The sequence below is a fragment of the Rissa tridactyla genome, chromosome 1, assembly GCF_028500815.1.
Source record: "Rissa tridactyla isolate bRisTri1 chromosome 1, bRisTri1.patW.cur.20221130, whole genome shotgun sequence".
Classification (NCBI taxonomy): Eukaryota; Metazoa; Chordata; class Aves; order Charadriiformes; family Laridae; genus Rissa; species Rissa tridactyla.
In genome coordinates this window covers 131,462,896-131,478,884 of record NC_071466.1, presented here as the reverse complement: position 1 = coordinate 131,478,884, position 15,989 = coordinate 131,462,896, and the positions used below count along the sequence as shown (strand labels likewise).

The 15,989-nt window shown below is 37.9% G+C and overlaps 1 protein-coding gene across 4 annotated transcripts in view; it reads right to left on the bottom strand.

Moving 5' to 3' along the window:
- The window catches only part of STXBP5L (syntaxin binding protein 5L), a 211,224-nt gene that overhangs the window by 22,459 nt on the left and 172,776 nt on the right, over nucleotides 1-15,989 (bottom strand). For 2 of the 4 annotated variants that reach the window (XM_054212115.1, XM_054212123.1), the window contains exons 21-22: nucleotides 14,472-14,522; nucleotides 2,413-2,583 (exon numbers count right to left, since the gene is read on the bottom strand). In XM_054212115.1, the coding sequence (XP_054068090.1) occupies nucleotides 2,413-2,583; nucleotides 14,472-14,522 (222 nt within the window). The remainder of the gene's footprint in view (nucleotides 1-2,412; nucleotides 2,584-14,471; nucleotides 14,523-15,989) is intronic. The other 2 variants (XM_054212106.1, XM_054212132.1) reach the window with 1 other exon arrangement.

Sequence of the window (15,989 nt, the reverse complement as noted above, 5' to 3'; positions counted from 1 at the left end):
CTTACCATATTTGTAGGTGCATAAAGAGAGGTAGATGAAAGGGTTATGTTATGATCATCAACAATAACTAATGAGGAGGAAACCTGGTGATTACGCAGATGAAAACTGCCCTTATGTACAGGAATTTATAAACACCTCAGAGCTCTGTAAATCTGCTTTAGTACAATGTTCACACAGGAGCCATTAATTAATCCCAGTTAAAACCAAAATTTGTAATAGGTTTAGTATTTAAACAGGATTACTTCTTATAACTGATTGCTGAGGATTACACTTTGTCATATGTCACACAAAGCCCACGATGCGATTTAACATTTTTTCTGTTCAGCCTATGACATAATCTTTGAAGAGTCCATGATGTTGTAACATTCTCCTAAAGGAGAGATGGTTGGGTGGTCACTGAAGAAGCAGCAGTGTTGGTTGAAATGTGACTGCTCCCAAGTTTTGACCCTGTTTCTCTGCAGAAGGTTAATACTTGTCTAGTAAAGTCAGAAAAATAGATCCCATGGGCGCTTCTCATTTGCTCGAGCGCAAAGGGAGCTGGATAGTGTAACCCAATATAGAAAGCTGTTTACGCTAAATGTTTCTGTACTTAAGCAGAAGGGGACAACTGAAAGGATCTGTCTTCCACCAGTATCTGTTCTGCTGTGATAGCCTCTGACGATGGGAGGTGACTTCTACCAGAGAACTGATGACACTGCTGGAAGATGGTAACACCTTCATTGAGTGCAGCCATTTTGTAGAGACCCTCTGACCATGCTTTGCTCTGTGTCCCATGGAAGAATGTAGGCAAATGCTGTTCTTAAATCAAATGGAAGGAGCTGCTAGAGGACACTGCAACAGACTTCGGGATATCAGCCCCATTCCGGTCAAGAACATAATCTCAGAATCCTCTGTGCCAAATGAGGATGTTTTCTTATAGGGTCTCACACACGTAGACACAATTTTTCTGTTGTGTGATCCCCACAGTAGTTAGAAGAAAGGCCAAAAAAGAATTTACCATTTTATGTTATCATAAAGAAAAAAAATAAATCAAAGATTCTAGCAATTTGCCACTAGTAACAAAGTTATTTGCATTAATTCACATTAAAAATACAAAATTAGACACCTTGAGTGATATAATTTCCCTTGCTCCGTCTCAATTAACGATCAGCAAAATTAGGGAGTACTGGTTCCAGCTGTAAAGAACTTCTGTGCTGCAGACACCTTTGCAAGTGGGCAGGTTAGGATACAAATGCTCCTTGCAAGACAGAGGATTAGGGTCATGGTGTTGTCCATCACCTATCACTTACAGCATCACAGGGGGTTCAGGCCATGCTATGGCCCAGACAATAGTCATAGAGATCATTATCTCTTAGGCCCTCAGGAAATACTTCTGCAACTTGAGTAAAATTAAAACCTGGATTTTTAAAAGAGTTAATTGTTCAAATTAAGTATTTTATTATTAAAATATTAAACCCTATGCTTTTTGTTTAAATATTATTAAATTTTTACCTATTACTAAAATTGAATATAACCAACACTACGGTCCTACACCATTTATTTTGATGTTATTCTGTTTCAGTTTTTGATAGACTGAATCTTTTCTGCACAGGCAATGCATTGTCCTATTGCAGGAACAGAGGGGAGTTGGAAGCCTGGGAGACAAGGGTCAAGGATACCAACAGCAGAGTGCGAGCACTATCAAGATTGAAGAAAAACACTACAGCTGAATGCTTCTGCTTAAACGATCTGCAGTGAAATAGCTGGCACTGCTGAAATTAAAATGGGTTTATTCTAAGTTTTAAGCACAAAGTGTTGCCTTGAGCGGTCTACTTTGTATCTCTCAGTTTCATTGAAACTCTGCACTCAAGCAGGTCAAGATTTGAAGACTTTTTTCAATCATTAAAGCAAGAAACTTCTTATAAATAGAAAAAAATTATTAGATTATGGGCTATAATTTTACCATAAATGGTGGCCAGGGACTGTGGAATTTTATAAAGTCTTCAGTACCAATAAATAAATAAATATACACATGCAAAGCCTGAACTCACATTCTAAAAATATCTTAACTCCTTTTCAGACTTGGTAAGTAGAGACAACGAGAGTTTAAAACGTTAGTAATACTAGCTGTCACAAGAACTGTACATAAGCTGCTATGAACAATTGCTTCTCCAGAACAAAGCACCCGATCCATACAGGTGGGGAGTAAGAGTTTGGTGAGGTTCAGCATACCGCATCCCTAGGCAGCGCAGAGCTCAGGAGCAGGCTTGTTAGTAACAACGCTAACACACAGGGGTTTGTTCTAATTCTACACAGTCAGATGAAGACAGCAGTTCAGGGCAGCGACTCGGACAGGGATCATGCTAAACTTATTTGCTTTCACACCCGGTGAGAAACTCAGGAGGACCTAGCAAAATATTCACTGCCACCCACCTTCTGTGGTGACTGGGAGAGAAATCTCCATGCAGGCTGCAGACTGGGCTTTTCTGAAGGGGGGCCTCCCAGGCCCCCGCCGGTTTGCTTTTGAGACATCTGCGCTGGAAAGTCGTTTTCCTGAACTGCAGCTCTGGGATGTCGGACTTGTACAGTGGCCATTCACGTGATCTGGAAAGCGAATGCAAAAAGTGCTAGGTGAAGTGCCAGCTCCCGGAAATTCAGAATGGAGGAGAGATGTACGCTCTGATGTTTAAGAATGGGTTACATCAAATCTTCTGAGAATAACTACTTATTTGTTTTATCAGCCCAGCATGTATATGGAAGAATATCTCCCCATATCTTTAAGGTATACTTTGAAAAAAAGCAAGGGACATAGAACTGGTACGTGTTCTTACAGCTGCAAATCCCACAGCATTTTGTTGACCTATGTGAACAGGGAATTTATCAAGATACTGCTGGTAACACTGCCATCCCTGATGTTGTGTCTCCTAACAGATGCCAAATAAATTTGAAACCTATCTTTCATTTTTGTTCTTATAAAGAACTGCAAGCGTAATTTACTACAGGATAGAATTTACAGCTAGACATCTACCCTACCTGACTTGAAGCTGCACAAAACAGGCATCTAACTGCTGCTATTTGGGATAATTACAAAACTAGCCATAACATGGCTAAGTATTTTATTCTTTATATGTCACAAATAGATTTATTTTATTTTTAAGGAAACTGACTGCTGAACAATTGATTTGTCTGCTACAGATTTAAAGATGCGAGGCCAAGTCCTTGAACCCCTGCTACAGGCCATAGTCCATCAGCAGAGCGCATGCTGCCGTCTGAAGGGGTGAGAAACAAAACACGGCTGCTTTAAACTCTGCCTACATTCGTCTGTTCTTCGTTACTGGCAACAGGTCTTTAAACCACAACAATCCACTAATCAAGGCTTAGATTAGAGTTCAGAGTGGGTTGGACTGGACTAGAAAACATTCATGCGATGTATTCCTTCCTATCGTGTTGCATAAGACAACATGAGAAGAATTACTGAATATGAATTTTCCCCTCACCATATGAAAGGATGAACACCTAGGTATAATTGAATTATTTCTGGTCAGCAGGTAATTCATACTTACTAATTTAAGTGAGCAGCAGGTAATAAGCATAACAAAAATTCAGACTTACGCAAGCACACTGAATATTTCTATTCAAAACTATGGAAGGTCAGTACTATAGGTAAGGACAAACTTGGATTTTCTCCCTTCATTTTAAATGTCAGGTTATTTATATCTGAGAATTAGATTAGTCTTTAATATTCTGTATATGAGTATCATATTTGGTTAACTCTCTTTGATTTGTATTGTATCCAAGGAAAAGATGAATGTTAATATACCAAAATAAATTTGTTTCTTGGTTACCATGACATGATAGCTCCATTGTACATAATGAAAAGCTATTTCTATATTTAGATAATAAAACAGATTCTATACTAAGTAGGGCATATAGTGTGCAGACTACATTATATGTAGTCTTCCAACACGTAACTCGTGTCCTTTCCATGTGAAAGCAGTTCAATCTTAATGAACAAAATTGGAAAGAATTGTTTAGAATTACGGTTTAGAAAGCAATTTAGTCTCTACTGCATATCGAGACAGCTCTGTAGGAGACACAACTTTCATGACTTTTATCATGTTTCTTAATACATGGCTATTAACTAAGCTAACAACAGATATAAAACTGATGTGGATGATTCATTCAACTTATAGTTAGGGAATTTTCCAAAATATGCTGGAACTATTGATATATTTCAGTAGAAAGTCCTTTGAGACTGGGGGCTCTGTTCAAGGGCACAGGCTGACTGTTCAACCTCAGCAACAGACACATCCTCATCCAGCTGCTTCCTTTCTTCAGGATTCAGTTTGTGTGAAGGAGTTTCAGCATGATATCTAATTATCTCCAGGGGGGAATCCTACGGAGTGGTGAGGAACATAACAGAGTAAGAAAGAATCATATTCTATAGAAACATCAACAACATTTGTGAGTCCGTTTCCCTGAACATTGTACAGAATGGGCACAATTCATCTAAACCCCCATCCACATTTAAGACAAATGCTGCTATGTTTCTCTTATTATGCTTGCTTGTCTCAGTTACCTTCAATGACCCAAATTAAACAATCAGTAGGATCTGGGCACCTAAATCCCTTTGGATGTTTTGACAATGCTTTTCTGAATAAGCAAAGCCAGTTCCTGCATAGAAAAGAAAAGCAGGCTTCATCCTAGAAGATGCAGGTATATCCCTTCAAGTACTGAAGTTGGTGAAATGTTAGTGAGTGCGAAAACAATGACCGTAAGAGAGATTTTAGTGATCAGCTACACACTTTTCTATATTTTAACACTGTTCTGTTCTTCTGATTAGGTATGACTATTTTTAAAAGTATACCTCAAGGAGCAATGCAGCCCTTCGAACCGTAGTAAAAACAAAAAGACACTGTACAAAGAGTAATAGAATTATGGGAAAGTATAACTGCAACGTTTCTGCAGAGAAGATGATAAGAATCAAGCAGATAAAGACCACCCAAATCTACAAGAAAATCCTATGTGTGTATTTTAAAAATTAATTTACCACGTTTTTTACGGTATAAGCTCAGTGACGCAAAACGCGTCTAAAGAAAGGTTATGTACTATTTAAGACAGGGATCTTAATCATTGCGTGAAAAAAAAGAAGTGTGCAAGAAAAGTGGTAATAAAAAACAATACTAGTTTCCTACAGCATACTTTCTAAGGGAGACTGAGAATCCTATCACCCTTTACCAAAATGACTGCAATGGTTTACCAGCCCTCTGAGACCTGTGTCACCTGATCCTCCTCTACCATGACAGATGTCTTCCAATCACCCCAAAGAACAGGTAGAGGAGACTTATAAAAACTTGGCTTTTTTTCCAGGTTTGTTCAATTTGTAAGGAAGAACAACATTTTAACTTTCTTCCTTGCTGGCTTACTGCTTTTGTCATGTGGTCCCTGGGGCTTTTCTCATGTCAGAAATATTAGCTGATACCGAGCACCAGTTGATATCGGAGACATTAACATTGGTACTTAAGAAGCAGTGCACGGATTGCTCTGTGCTGTTGATGCAATAGTGCAGCAGCTCCTAACTCTCTCTTCTTCTGGAGAAGGCAGAAAATAGTTGCTCAGGGAGACGGCACCGCACAAAAAGCCCCCTTCTCTTTTGTACCCTTTCCCACCACTGCATTTACCATCGCCTCCTATCCCTTCCCATGGGTGCTGCTGCCCATGAGGTCAAGGGAATTCACACTCTCTACTGCTCCTAGATTCCAGCAGCATGTGCCAGAGTTACCAACGCACTACACTTGGGCATCCTGGCTCAGCGGAGCTTATCCTTGGAGCAGTCCCCAGACTGTGTAACAACCGTCCCCCTCTGCCAGGGCAGCAGCCTTTTCTCCTGCTTGTGGACAGTGAACTAAATAGCCAGGGCTCGGTTTGTAGCTATTCTGTTCATTAATTTAAAAACGTAAGGCTCACTGAAGCCATTGGAAGTAATCATAGCAGACTACTCCATGTGACAATACTTTAGTCCATTTTATACTAATTTAAGTCCACTGATTTAATAAAGCAGATAGCAATAAATTGCATCTAAGATGTACTAAAATGTATAAAAGAGAAGTTCATGACATAAAATTCTATAATGTTCTCCACATGCTGCTCCTACAGTGCCGGTCCTAATTGTTTGCCTTCATCTGGGCTCATGGCGTTACCCATATGAATTAAAAATGCTTTAGCTATCCCTGTTAGCAGGCTGAACAGTGGGACAAACGGTAGCTCCCTTCAGTGCAGTGTGCACCCCAAAAACCGCTTAAGAAACAGAACTGTGCTGGATGGAAGGCCACTGTGTCACAAAAAATACTAGTGAGACGATGAGATTAAGAACTGAAGAAGTAACATCAGTTTCTGTGAACTTGGTGAAACTACTGAGAGATGCCTTCTGAGAGAGGCAAAGTGCAACATGACAGCAGCAAGTCTGCTGGAGAGCCTCAAATTCAATTTTTTTTTTTTTTTTTTTTTAGTATTACACAGACAGGAAGCATATTATATATACACATCCTGATTTTAGTTTACACACAGTAACACATATGCGTTACACAACTTGTCTTGTCATACGAACAACCGTTTTAAACTACTTGGTGACCTCTGCAAAAAGCAAAAGGAACAAACAATTTACCAGTGAAAAGCAGAACCCTTGTTAAAACCAAATGTATTAAAAATGTCAGTAAGAAAGGAGAAACACGCATTTGCAGTTGCTGCCTAGAAAGTTGTGTTACACTAGACATAAATACAAAAAAAAAAGACCAACGATTTTTTTCAGTTCCAACAAAGGGATAAATTCAGACAGAAAAACTAGCTGAAATCCAGTTCTTACTAATGATCTAAGAGAGGCTGAGAACAAAGGAATTTAAATATGACTAATTAGAAGCATTATAATACCATCCTAAATTGTAAGGAAGTAATCAATAAAAGAGCAGGGAAAAGGACCAGGGAGAGATGCTTATGGAGCAGAAAGGACCTGAAAAATGAGTTCCGGAGAATCTCCTCAACAAACGTTGAGGAATACAATCTCTGCTGTTAAAGGGGGGAAAAGTCCATCTGGTTCCACTGGGGGATTTTTGTGTATTATCAATAAATTAGATTTTGGGTAATAATTATGGGTGTGACTGACCTTTTTTCTTGAAACAGCAAAGAGATACACATTTAAATAAAGAAAAAAAGAGATGTCCTAACTATACAAATGGCCCGAAGAACATCCTCAGGTCTGCATGTAAAATAACCAAAATTTGTGTAAAAGTAGTGTGATCGTTCATTAGTGAGAATATAGACTGACAGACACCTTAAATTTTTAACAAACTATACTTAAACCAAAATCCCTTACAAAGTCAGGATCACAATTTTCTCTTGGTGCAGTTCTGTCAACCAGGCAAGAGAGGAGCTGTTAGCCCTAGCAGAAGAGGCGAGTATAGATGTACTGCCAGCAAAATTGTATATTTACCATAATGTCTTCATCAGTTTGAAGAGGAAGGATGAATTGCCCTGTTGACATACTGCTAGTACATTTAGGTCCACACTAAGAGTATATAATGTGCTGTGACTGTAATATGCTGCCTATGTAATATAAAGGTATTGTTATTATGGTAATGAACTCCTACCATGTGCTTGATCCTAGATATCATAATTTTTTTGAAAACAGGGTGAACAGATTTATTATTCAGATAAATGAAATACTGTGAAGTGGCTGAAAATGTTAAGCGTGTTGTCACTGATAAAGGCCCTTTTAAAACTAGCATTTTTGCCTACAGTTACAAACAAGGAAACCAAAATACAAAATAAACACTATCCAAATGAAGAACATTAAGAATATATGTCATAATATCACCTCTACATTATCATATCTGAAAAACCAAACTTGGCAGTGCAAATCTAAAAGTAAATCTAGCTTTGTTCCCTGAGAACAGCGGGAAAATTTTGGACTACTTGGATCTAACTCTGCTCCTCAGATTCCTCTGCTGAATTTCTAGTGATCATGTAACACCACACTTCTGGACTGACTGTCTCAAAAAGTACACAGCACTCAGTATGCCTCAACAGAATAACGTAACACAAATTGTTGCTATGCTTTGTGCAATAAACAGGAAAACACAGACAGAAAACTTAATTTAATTCTGAAAAATAAGCATGAAACATGATGCATCCCGAGCTGCACAGAGGACAACACTGAAACATGCAAGTTGTGGATGAACCACAAGACCATCTAGGATATCAACAGCTAGCCCTGAGCACCCCTTATTAGTATTGCCTCTGCGTCTTCAAGATGGAAAAATCTGGCTTTAATTCTCCATTTTTGAAAATGAAAAATTCTTCAAAGCAGTTGGACATGAGACGTTTTTCCAACTTGAACATGACAAACGTAAAGCATGACACATATGAACTGGAGACTTTCTAAACAAAACTCCACCTTTAAATCTTAAATGAATGAACAGAACGTAAGGTAATTGCAACAAAATTGTTTTTAGTCTATTCTAATAAGATTCTTCCAGATTCTTCCCAATTTTTCCAAAAATCATTGCTTTTAACTAGAGGTAAGAATGTCTGAAATAATTGAGCTAGCACCACTCCATAGATACTTGTAGATACTCAACAGAAAAAGGCACAGACATGGTCAAATAAGGCATTCCAAATATCATTAAGTTTACACATAATTTTTGTGCAGCAATCAAACAACTCTAAAAAAAATCCACATTTTTCCAAATCTGTTAATATTATGCATGGTAGATTTTTGACAGATCTCATAGCAGGTTATTGTAATAAATAAACTAGTAACAATTGTTCATTCTTATTTCAATGTTGCAAAACCAAATTTTACAGTTGATAACTTCTGATTTAGAGTTCTTATTTATCCTTCTTTTGTTATCATTGGTTGTCAAAACAATTGTACATGGAAAACAATTATTACTTTCTAAGTATTCTTCTGCTTGTACACACAGGTGAGCTACTAAGACTTCGGATGTCGCCTGAAGTCCACACAAGGTGACAGAATCATCTGTCTCACGCCTGAGTCTCTGCCTACAGATGACCATCTGTGTGAGAGCTCAATCCCAATCCAAGTTACTTACTATAGAGGACCTCTGGGTCCAGGCATGTCTGGTAAATCTATGCGTAGCCCCAGATTTTGCCTGCTGGAAAGTATTACAACCTGAGAAGTGTACAGAGACCACGGGATGGAAGAATGTGTTTGCATTGCTTGAAAGGAGTGGAAAATGACTTACCTTGCAGAGTCCTCAGCAAGGAACTCTTCTTCAAGTAAAAACAGAGAACTTAGGAACAGTGAATATCTATTGCACTGTGAGCCTAACAGTTGCATATCATTTTATTATTATCAGCTCTTAAATGTATGATCTTTACTGCTTTGTTTTGTTGTTTCAGCAAACAAATTTTACTGCCTTTCCTTCATGACTACATTTAACTATATCAGTTATAAATATTTTATTTATGGTACCATTTTGATAATTTTAAGCACTTACCTTTCCTTTAAACTACTTGCTTGTTAAACCTCCCACGTAGATCAGGGTTTTTTCATTTGTTTGTTTTTCTTTTTTTTTTTTTTTATCTGGAAGCATTAGAAGTCAGAACGCAGCCCCTTTCTCCCTTTGAAATATAACCACACCCCATGCCTATTATGCCGTAATAGCTGACAGATTTAACCTGCTGATCACCTCTTGCTGCTTTTTATTCTGGTTATTTGGACTGGCAGAATGCTGATATATCTGTTAACATAGGTTCTCTTTTAAAAATGTTTGACCATAAACCTTCTCTTATTTAATTAAGGAAGAAAGCAGTGCTGTCATACACTTGACCTTCAGCAGATGAAAGAGACTTTCGTCTAGTAGGGTCCTAGCTACAGAATATCAAAATCCAAACCTGAAAATGTGAAATTGCAGAGAGGCCAAACGTTTAAAAACATTTCTGTAACAGTGAAAGCCTTTAGTACAACCCACAATGTTTTCCATCTTAATACAGATTAAACTCGCAGAAAAAAAAAAAAAAAGGCAAACTGCATCCTCCACGGAATGAGTGAGAGCATAGCCAGCAGCTTGAGGGATGTAATCCTTCCCCTCTTTGGTGCTTGTCAGACTGCATCTCAAGTCCTGTGCTCGGTTTTGGGCTCCCCATTACAGGTAAGATATTGACATACAGGAGTGAGTTCAGCAGGAGTCCACCAAGCTGGTAAGGGAGCAGGCACACATCATGTAAGAGGAGAGGCTGAGAAGTGGGGTTTTTTCAGCCTGAAGAGAAGACAAGACTCAGGGCAGACCTTATTGCTGTCTGCAACTACCTAATCTAAGGTACTAAGTACACAGAGAAGACAGAGCCAGACACTTCTCAGAGGTCCACAGTGATCAGATGAGAGGCAAAGGACACACCTTGGAACATGGGAAATTCTGGTTAGATATTAGGAAAAGCTTTTTTCCTGTGTGGATGATCAAATACTAGAAGAGGTCGCCCAGAGAGGTTGTGGACCCCCTGCCCTTGGAGGCACTCGGGACTCAACTGGACACTACTATCCTGACCTACCTGGTCTAACTACACCTGCTTTGAGCAGGGTGATGGCCTAGACAACCTCTAGAGGTCCCTTCCAACCTTAACTATGCTATGATGCTAACTACAAGCAGAGTTCAGATGATTCTTCAGTTCAGCTGGTATTTTCAGGCTGAAAAGTGAACAGAAATTACTCTACTGTCCTGGAAGGAGACACACACTGGACAGTCCATAAAATTCTTTGCATGTAAAAATACATACCATTTTCAATGTATATTGCCAAGTAATTAAAGAGAAGCATTGTTAAAGTTGGATGTCTGAATTGCCTTTTCTAAAAACATCAGACCAAGGAGGAAGCCAACTCATACAATTTCAAATTTTCTGAAATGTTCTTTGGCATTGTAAATGGAATCACAGATCCAGAGCCATAAAAACAAGTACAGAATGCTCCACTTAAAATCTACTAGTTTGTCCAATGCATCAGTAAGCAAAAACAGATTAAAAGCTTCAAAATGTTGCCAGTGTCTAATGTCTGCTGTAAAGTACTTTGAAAGTGTAAATCAAGAATTGCTATAATCCCACTGCTCATCCTTAAAATAAAAATGAGGTCTTCTTTATGATATCCAGGTACTGTTTCATAGGCTTGGGAGCACCCAGGAAGTGACACTTCCCTTGCAATGAACTACAAAGGCACTGAGTGGTGGATGTTTTCATATTATAATTCTATTATGATATGCATAAATCTTTAAGGAAGAAAAATCAGACAGACTCCACAAACTTCATACAAAATGGACAAAATGGAATACAGAGATACAGAGTTATAATCAAAGCTTCTTTGTCTGACCCCTACAATTGTGTTTTATGAAGCCAACTTTCAGAATTACAGTTTTTGGGTCACTGCATCAGAAGACATTTCTCAAATCCTTGAAAAAACCTGAGTTTTGTCTAGTTTTTCGCTGCTGTATAAAATGGGAGACCTGGTAAGGTCTTGGTAAAGACCTGGTAAAGAATTCATTCACTGCCTATAAATACCTGCGGAAACCGTAGGAAATTATATAAATCTTCTGAAGATAACAGCTTAGCATGAGGAAGCAAAAGATGTCTGTCTCTACTTGCATTTTCTTTTGTTCTTTGGCTAATAAAGTCTAGGTGATAGCATAAATTCACACGGTGAAACCATCTGTTCACAGGAATTAAATAAAAATTAGCAGTTACTGAGTATCTCCACCTTTAGTTAGGACTTCTGCCTAGCTCCCTGTGATCACATGGAAACTTTGAGCAGATGAAATGAGCAGAAATACTTCCAAAAAACCCAAACAAGCTGATGCTTAAAGTGGCTACTGAAGCAAAGTTAGAAAACTCTCATATAAAAGCAGTTGTATATGTCTGGATATATCCCAGATTCTCCATTTGATTAAATTGGATTAGGATTATCCCCATAATCCATTTCCCTGCAACAGTGCATGGAAATGTAGATGATCTTTTCATAAAACTTTGGGAAACAGTATTAGGTTCAAAAATAAAGACGATACTATCATTCAGAGCTGCCTTCAAAGGATAATTGGGAAAACGTACAGTATATGCAATGTTACATCTTCCTTCTGGTCAACTCAAATAAACATTGGGTTACTATGATCTGCAGTAGCTAAAACTATAAAAAAGTTTCAACGTATCCCCCACATATGGCATATTCTCACATTTCTCAATTGTCAGTCATACAAGGGTCAAAATGGAGTCCCAAAGTACCTTTAAGTCATGAAAACCCTGACAAGGTTTAACCAGAACACCCTCTGTCATCAGATCACACATTATTCCCTTAAATGCTAGCAAACTACTCCCCAAGCAATTCTCGGTTCTGGCAGCACCTCCACCTGAAATAGATTTAACTTCTACTTAACCTCTACTATTACAACTCAAAGCAAAGTGAAAGCAAGGACGTTACATGAGCCAGATCCTAAAAAGGGAGGCAGAACTGTAAGCTGCCAAATGCTAACGTATTTCCCAATTAGCTGCTGTCGGTGCTGAGAGTAGGCGATGTATCAGCACTCTGTGAAAAGCTATGAGCCAGAGCCAATGGGAAGGATGTACAATATCTTATAATTTGAAAGTGGTGACCTGAATATCTTGAAAAGAAGTGTGGGCCAGAGGATATTGTTATTCCCTGAATATTTAGACTATGGGTACAATCTCAGGCAAAGACAAATAGTGGATAAATAATCTGTAAGAGCTCTACCATTGTATCCAGGACATTCTGGAGCAGAAGTAAGTGAAATGCAGACATTATTCTTCACTTTTTCCAGGAACAATCATTAAAATTTAACTCCTTACATTGAGAAAGAGAGGCTTTTCCCAGACTGTTGTAAAATAAGCAATATATAATTCAGCACAGTTTTAATAGCTAGAATAATTAACAGGAATATTCTGCTCTTCTAGGTCAGTCATGAAGGAGAACTGAAACAAGTTTTTTGGTTGGTTTTTTTTTTTTTTCAGTTTTTTTTGTTTTTTAACCTTCCTCTCCAGTTGATTAGTCATGAGTATCTGCCACCTTATCCATTGAATGTTGCTTCCACATGCTTTATCCTTAGCAATCCACCAGGCTTCTTGGTAGTGTGAGTACAGAGCAACCAATAGCTGTGGCAGTAACAACAAACAGAATGCTTAAGTGACAATTTTATAATACCTTTCGGTTTCTATGAAGCTTTTGAAATTAATGGAGTTACACTAATTTCCACAGGATGTTGAAACAGACCTTCTTAGACTTATTTTCCACACCAAATTTTTTGGGGGTGTATTCCTACATTCCTAGCTTCTCAAACATCACTGTTAATGATGGAGTAAGTTATTTCAACTAAATCACTCTGTACACTGAAGTCTGCACAATCTGGACTGAATTTCCCAATGATTTTTCAACACTTATTTACTTAATCTTTAATCAGGAGCTATTAGCAGTTTTCCAAGTTTCTCAGTAATTTATAATGTGGAAGACATATTTATTCCCCTGACTTTTGCCTTGGGGAACAGTGCTACATCGGTTAATACATGCACATGATTCCTAGTGACAGAAATTAAGTTCAGCTGCATTATGCAAGGATGTGATCCAACTTTAATTTCTATCTCTAAAAAGACACTCAAAGTAATGAGGCATGGCTACACAGCTTTTTCAGTCATCTTACATGAGAAACTTCCCATGAGAACAAAACTAGAAAGGACTCATCGAGACTGAGAATATTTGAAGATAATTATAAAAATCTTTGTGCGCACCACATATTCCAACCCAAATGCCAGGAGCAATCCCCTTTACGTGGATATTTAAGAGGGCATGATCTACCCCCAACATTTTTAGGTTATGCAAGATGTTGAATTTTCATTTTAGGTTTTTTTGAGGTGAAATTTCTCTCTCACTTACTATGCATTTCCACTGAAATATTAAAGAACTGAGAAAAATGTTAGAGCAAACTGCACTTAACAGTTGGCTGAGGTAAGTCTCAAGGAGAGGACTGAGACACAAACGACTGATTTCTGGATCTGACTTCTCAGAAGTTCAAAGACATCATAAAATATACATGTTCAATGGTCTTGTCACTGTTGTGGCACGGAATCTGTACATCAAATAAAGAAAACAGACTAGCGCATGCATTGGTTGTTATAGGCTGAGATAAACATCATGGACAACCAGTTATAATGGCTCAAGTGTGTCAAAAGTTCTAGAGCCTTTTCATAATAAAATATTACACACACAGTGTGTAATGACGGGCAAAATGTGTCTACATGAAATAAATGAATATTAAACAAGCAAAATGCTGAGAGCTGCCAACAGAACTGTATGGGTTAATAGGTGGTTTTTAGAAAGCCTTTTCAGACAAAGCCTCCAGGGTTATTGTGTTATCTCATGAATCAGTTGGTAAAATGTTTTGCCAATGAATGTAAGGAAGTTTAAAGCTGTTGGCTTTTGCCTACCGTACCAAGATCAGTCTTAAGATCTGTTGGCAGACTTAACTTTCTTGATCCTTTAACTGAAACAACAGAAAAAGGAGAAAGGCAGTTGTTAATAAGTAAGAAAGAAAAAGGAGCGAGGGAAAACAACATGCCATCTTCTGGTTAATACCATGTTGCAAATTTGTAGCACTTTTTAAAATCAGCATATAAAGGCAGAATTACGGTTTAGATATTTTCATGTACACCATTCAGCAAAATAAATGTAACTGAACAAAGAAGCACTGGAAAAAACATTACTCCAGCTCTCAAGAAGTGAATGGTGCTTTACACAGCTTTGGCTGTGCGCTGCAATATCTTACCTTGTGATGACAGGAATGATAAAAAAAAACAAACACAAATGAGATTAAGGCAAATATTGCAAATGCTGGTTATGCAGCATATCACAAATATTTAAACACCTGGAAACCAATTTAATAAGAGGGTGCAATGAAATCATGAGTTCTGATGACATCATACCTCAAGATACCATTTGAAAAAGAGAGGGCACATTGTACAGGTAATGGAGACGGAACACACTATTGTACTATTACGGAAAGGAAGACAGATTGCACAGAAACGAAATACTGCAGCTTCAGGATATAACGTAGTGTTATCTAGACATCAAAATATTGCACTCAATTTACTGAAGATTTAATTATCTGTTGTGTTCCAATTATGCAACAAAACTGTGATTTTGCTTCTGTTCAAAAATGTTTTCATTTCCTTACACACGAGCACATTTTTAAACAATGAACACCAGAGAACTGAAATGAAGCATGTCTTGTAGCAGTCAAAACAGCATTAAATTTATTAAAAGAATGCCTGAAGAAATCTTTTATTAATTATTCAGAAGACTTAATTTCCAATATGGTTCTTTCATTTTGCACTCACTCAGTATTTTTTCACATTGTTTCAGTATTTTTTCACATTGTTTTCTGGCTTTTACCTATACAGTCTGTTACTAGAAGTGAACAATGAAGTATTTGTCAGCTAACTATTATACTCCTAATGAAATTCCCACAAGGTAAGTATCACAGTGACAGGAACACTGGGACAAATGAATGTAAGTTATTGTTTAATAAGCTTTTAGGTCAGAAGGATGCCCCAAACAGCGACTTACCATTTTAAGTCACAGAGACCCTAAAAAGAAATTCTGCTGCATGTTTTTGCAAAGTGTCATAAACTACAAAGCCTGCAATGTGGCAGAACAAAACATCAGCTGGCACCTATGCTAGATGTTTTTCTTTCTTTCTTCAGGGAAGAGCAGGGGAGGCCTTCAGGCTCTTGAAAAATGTTTTGGTATCAGTAGAACCAGCGTAGCCCTCCCATTAACACATTTCTAGCTGTCGCTTTAACTGGACACTTTGGGACAAGGCAAAGAGATCTCTCGATCAACCCAACAACAAAATATACATCACTAACACTACGACATGAAAATTTGGATACCAAGCATTAGGTTCCTACATCCATTTTAGGTATTTACACAAAGGGCAGGTTGATTTTCA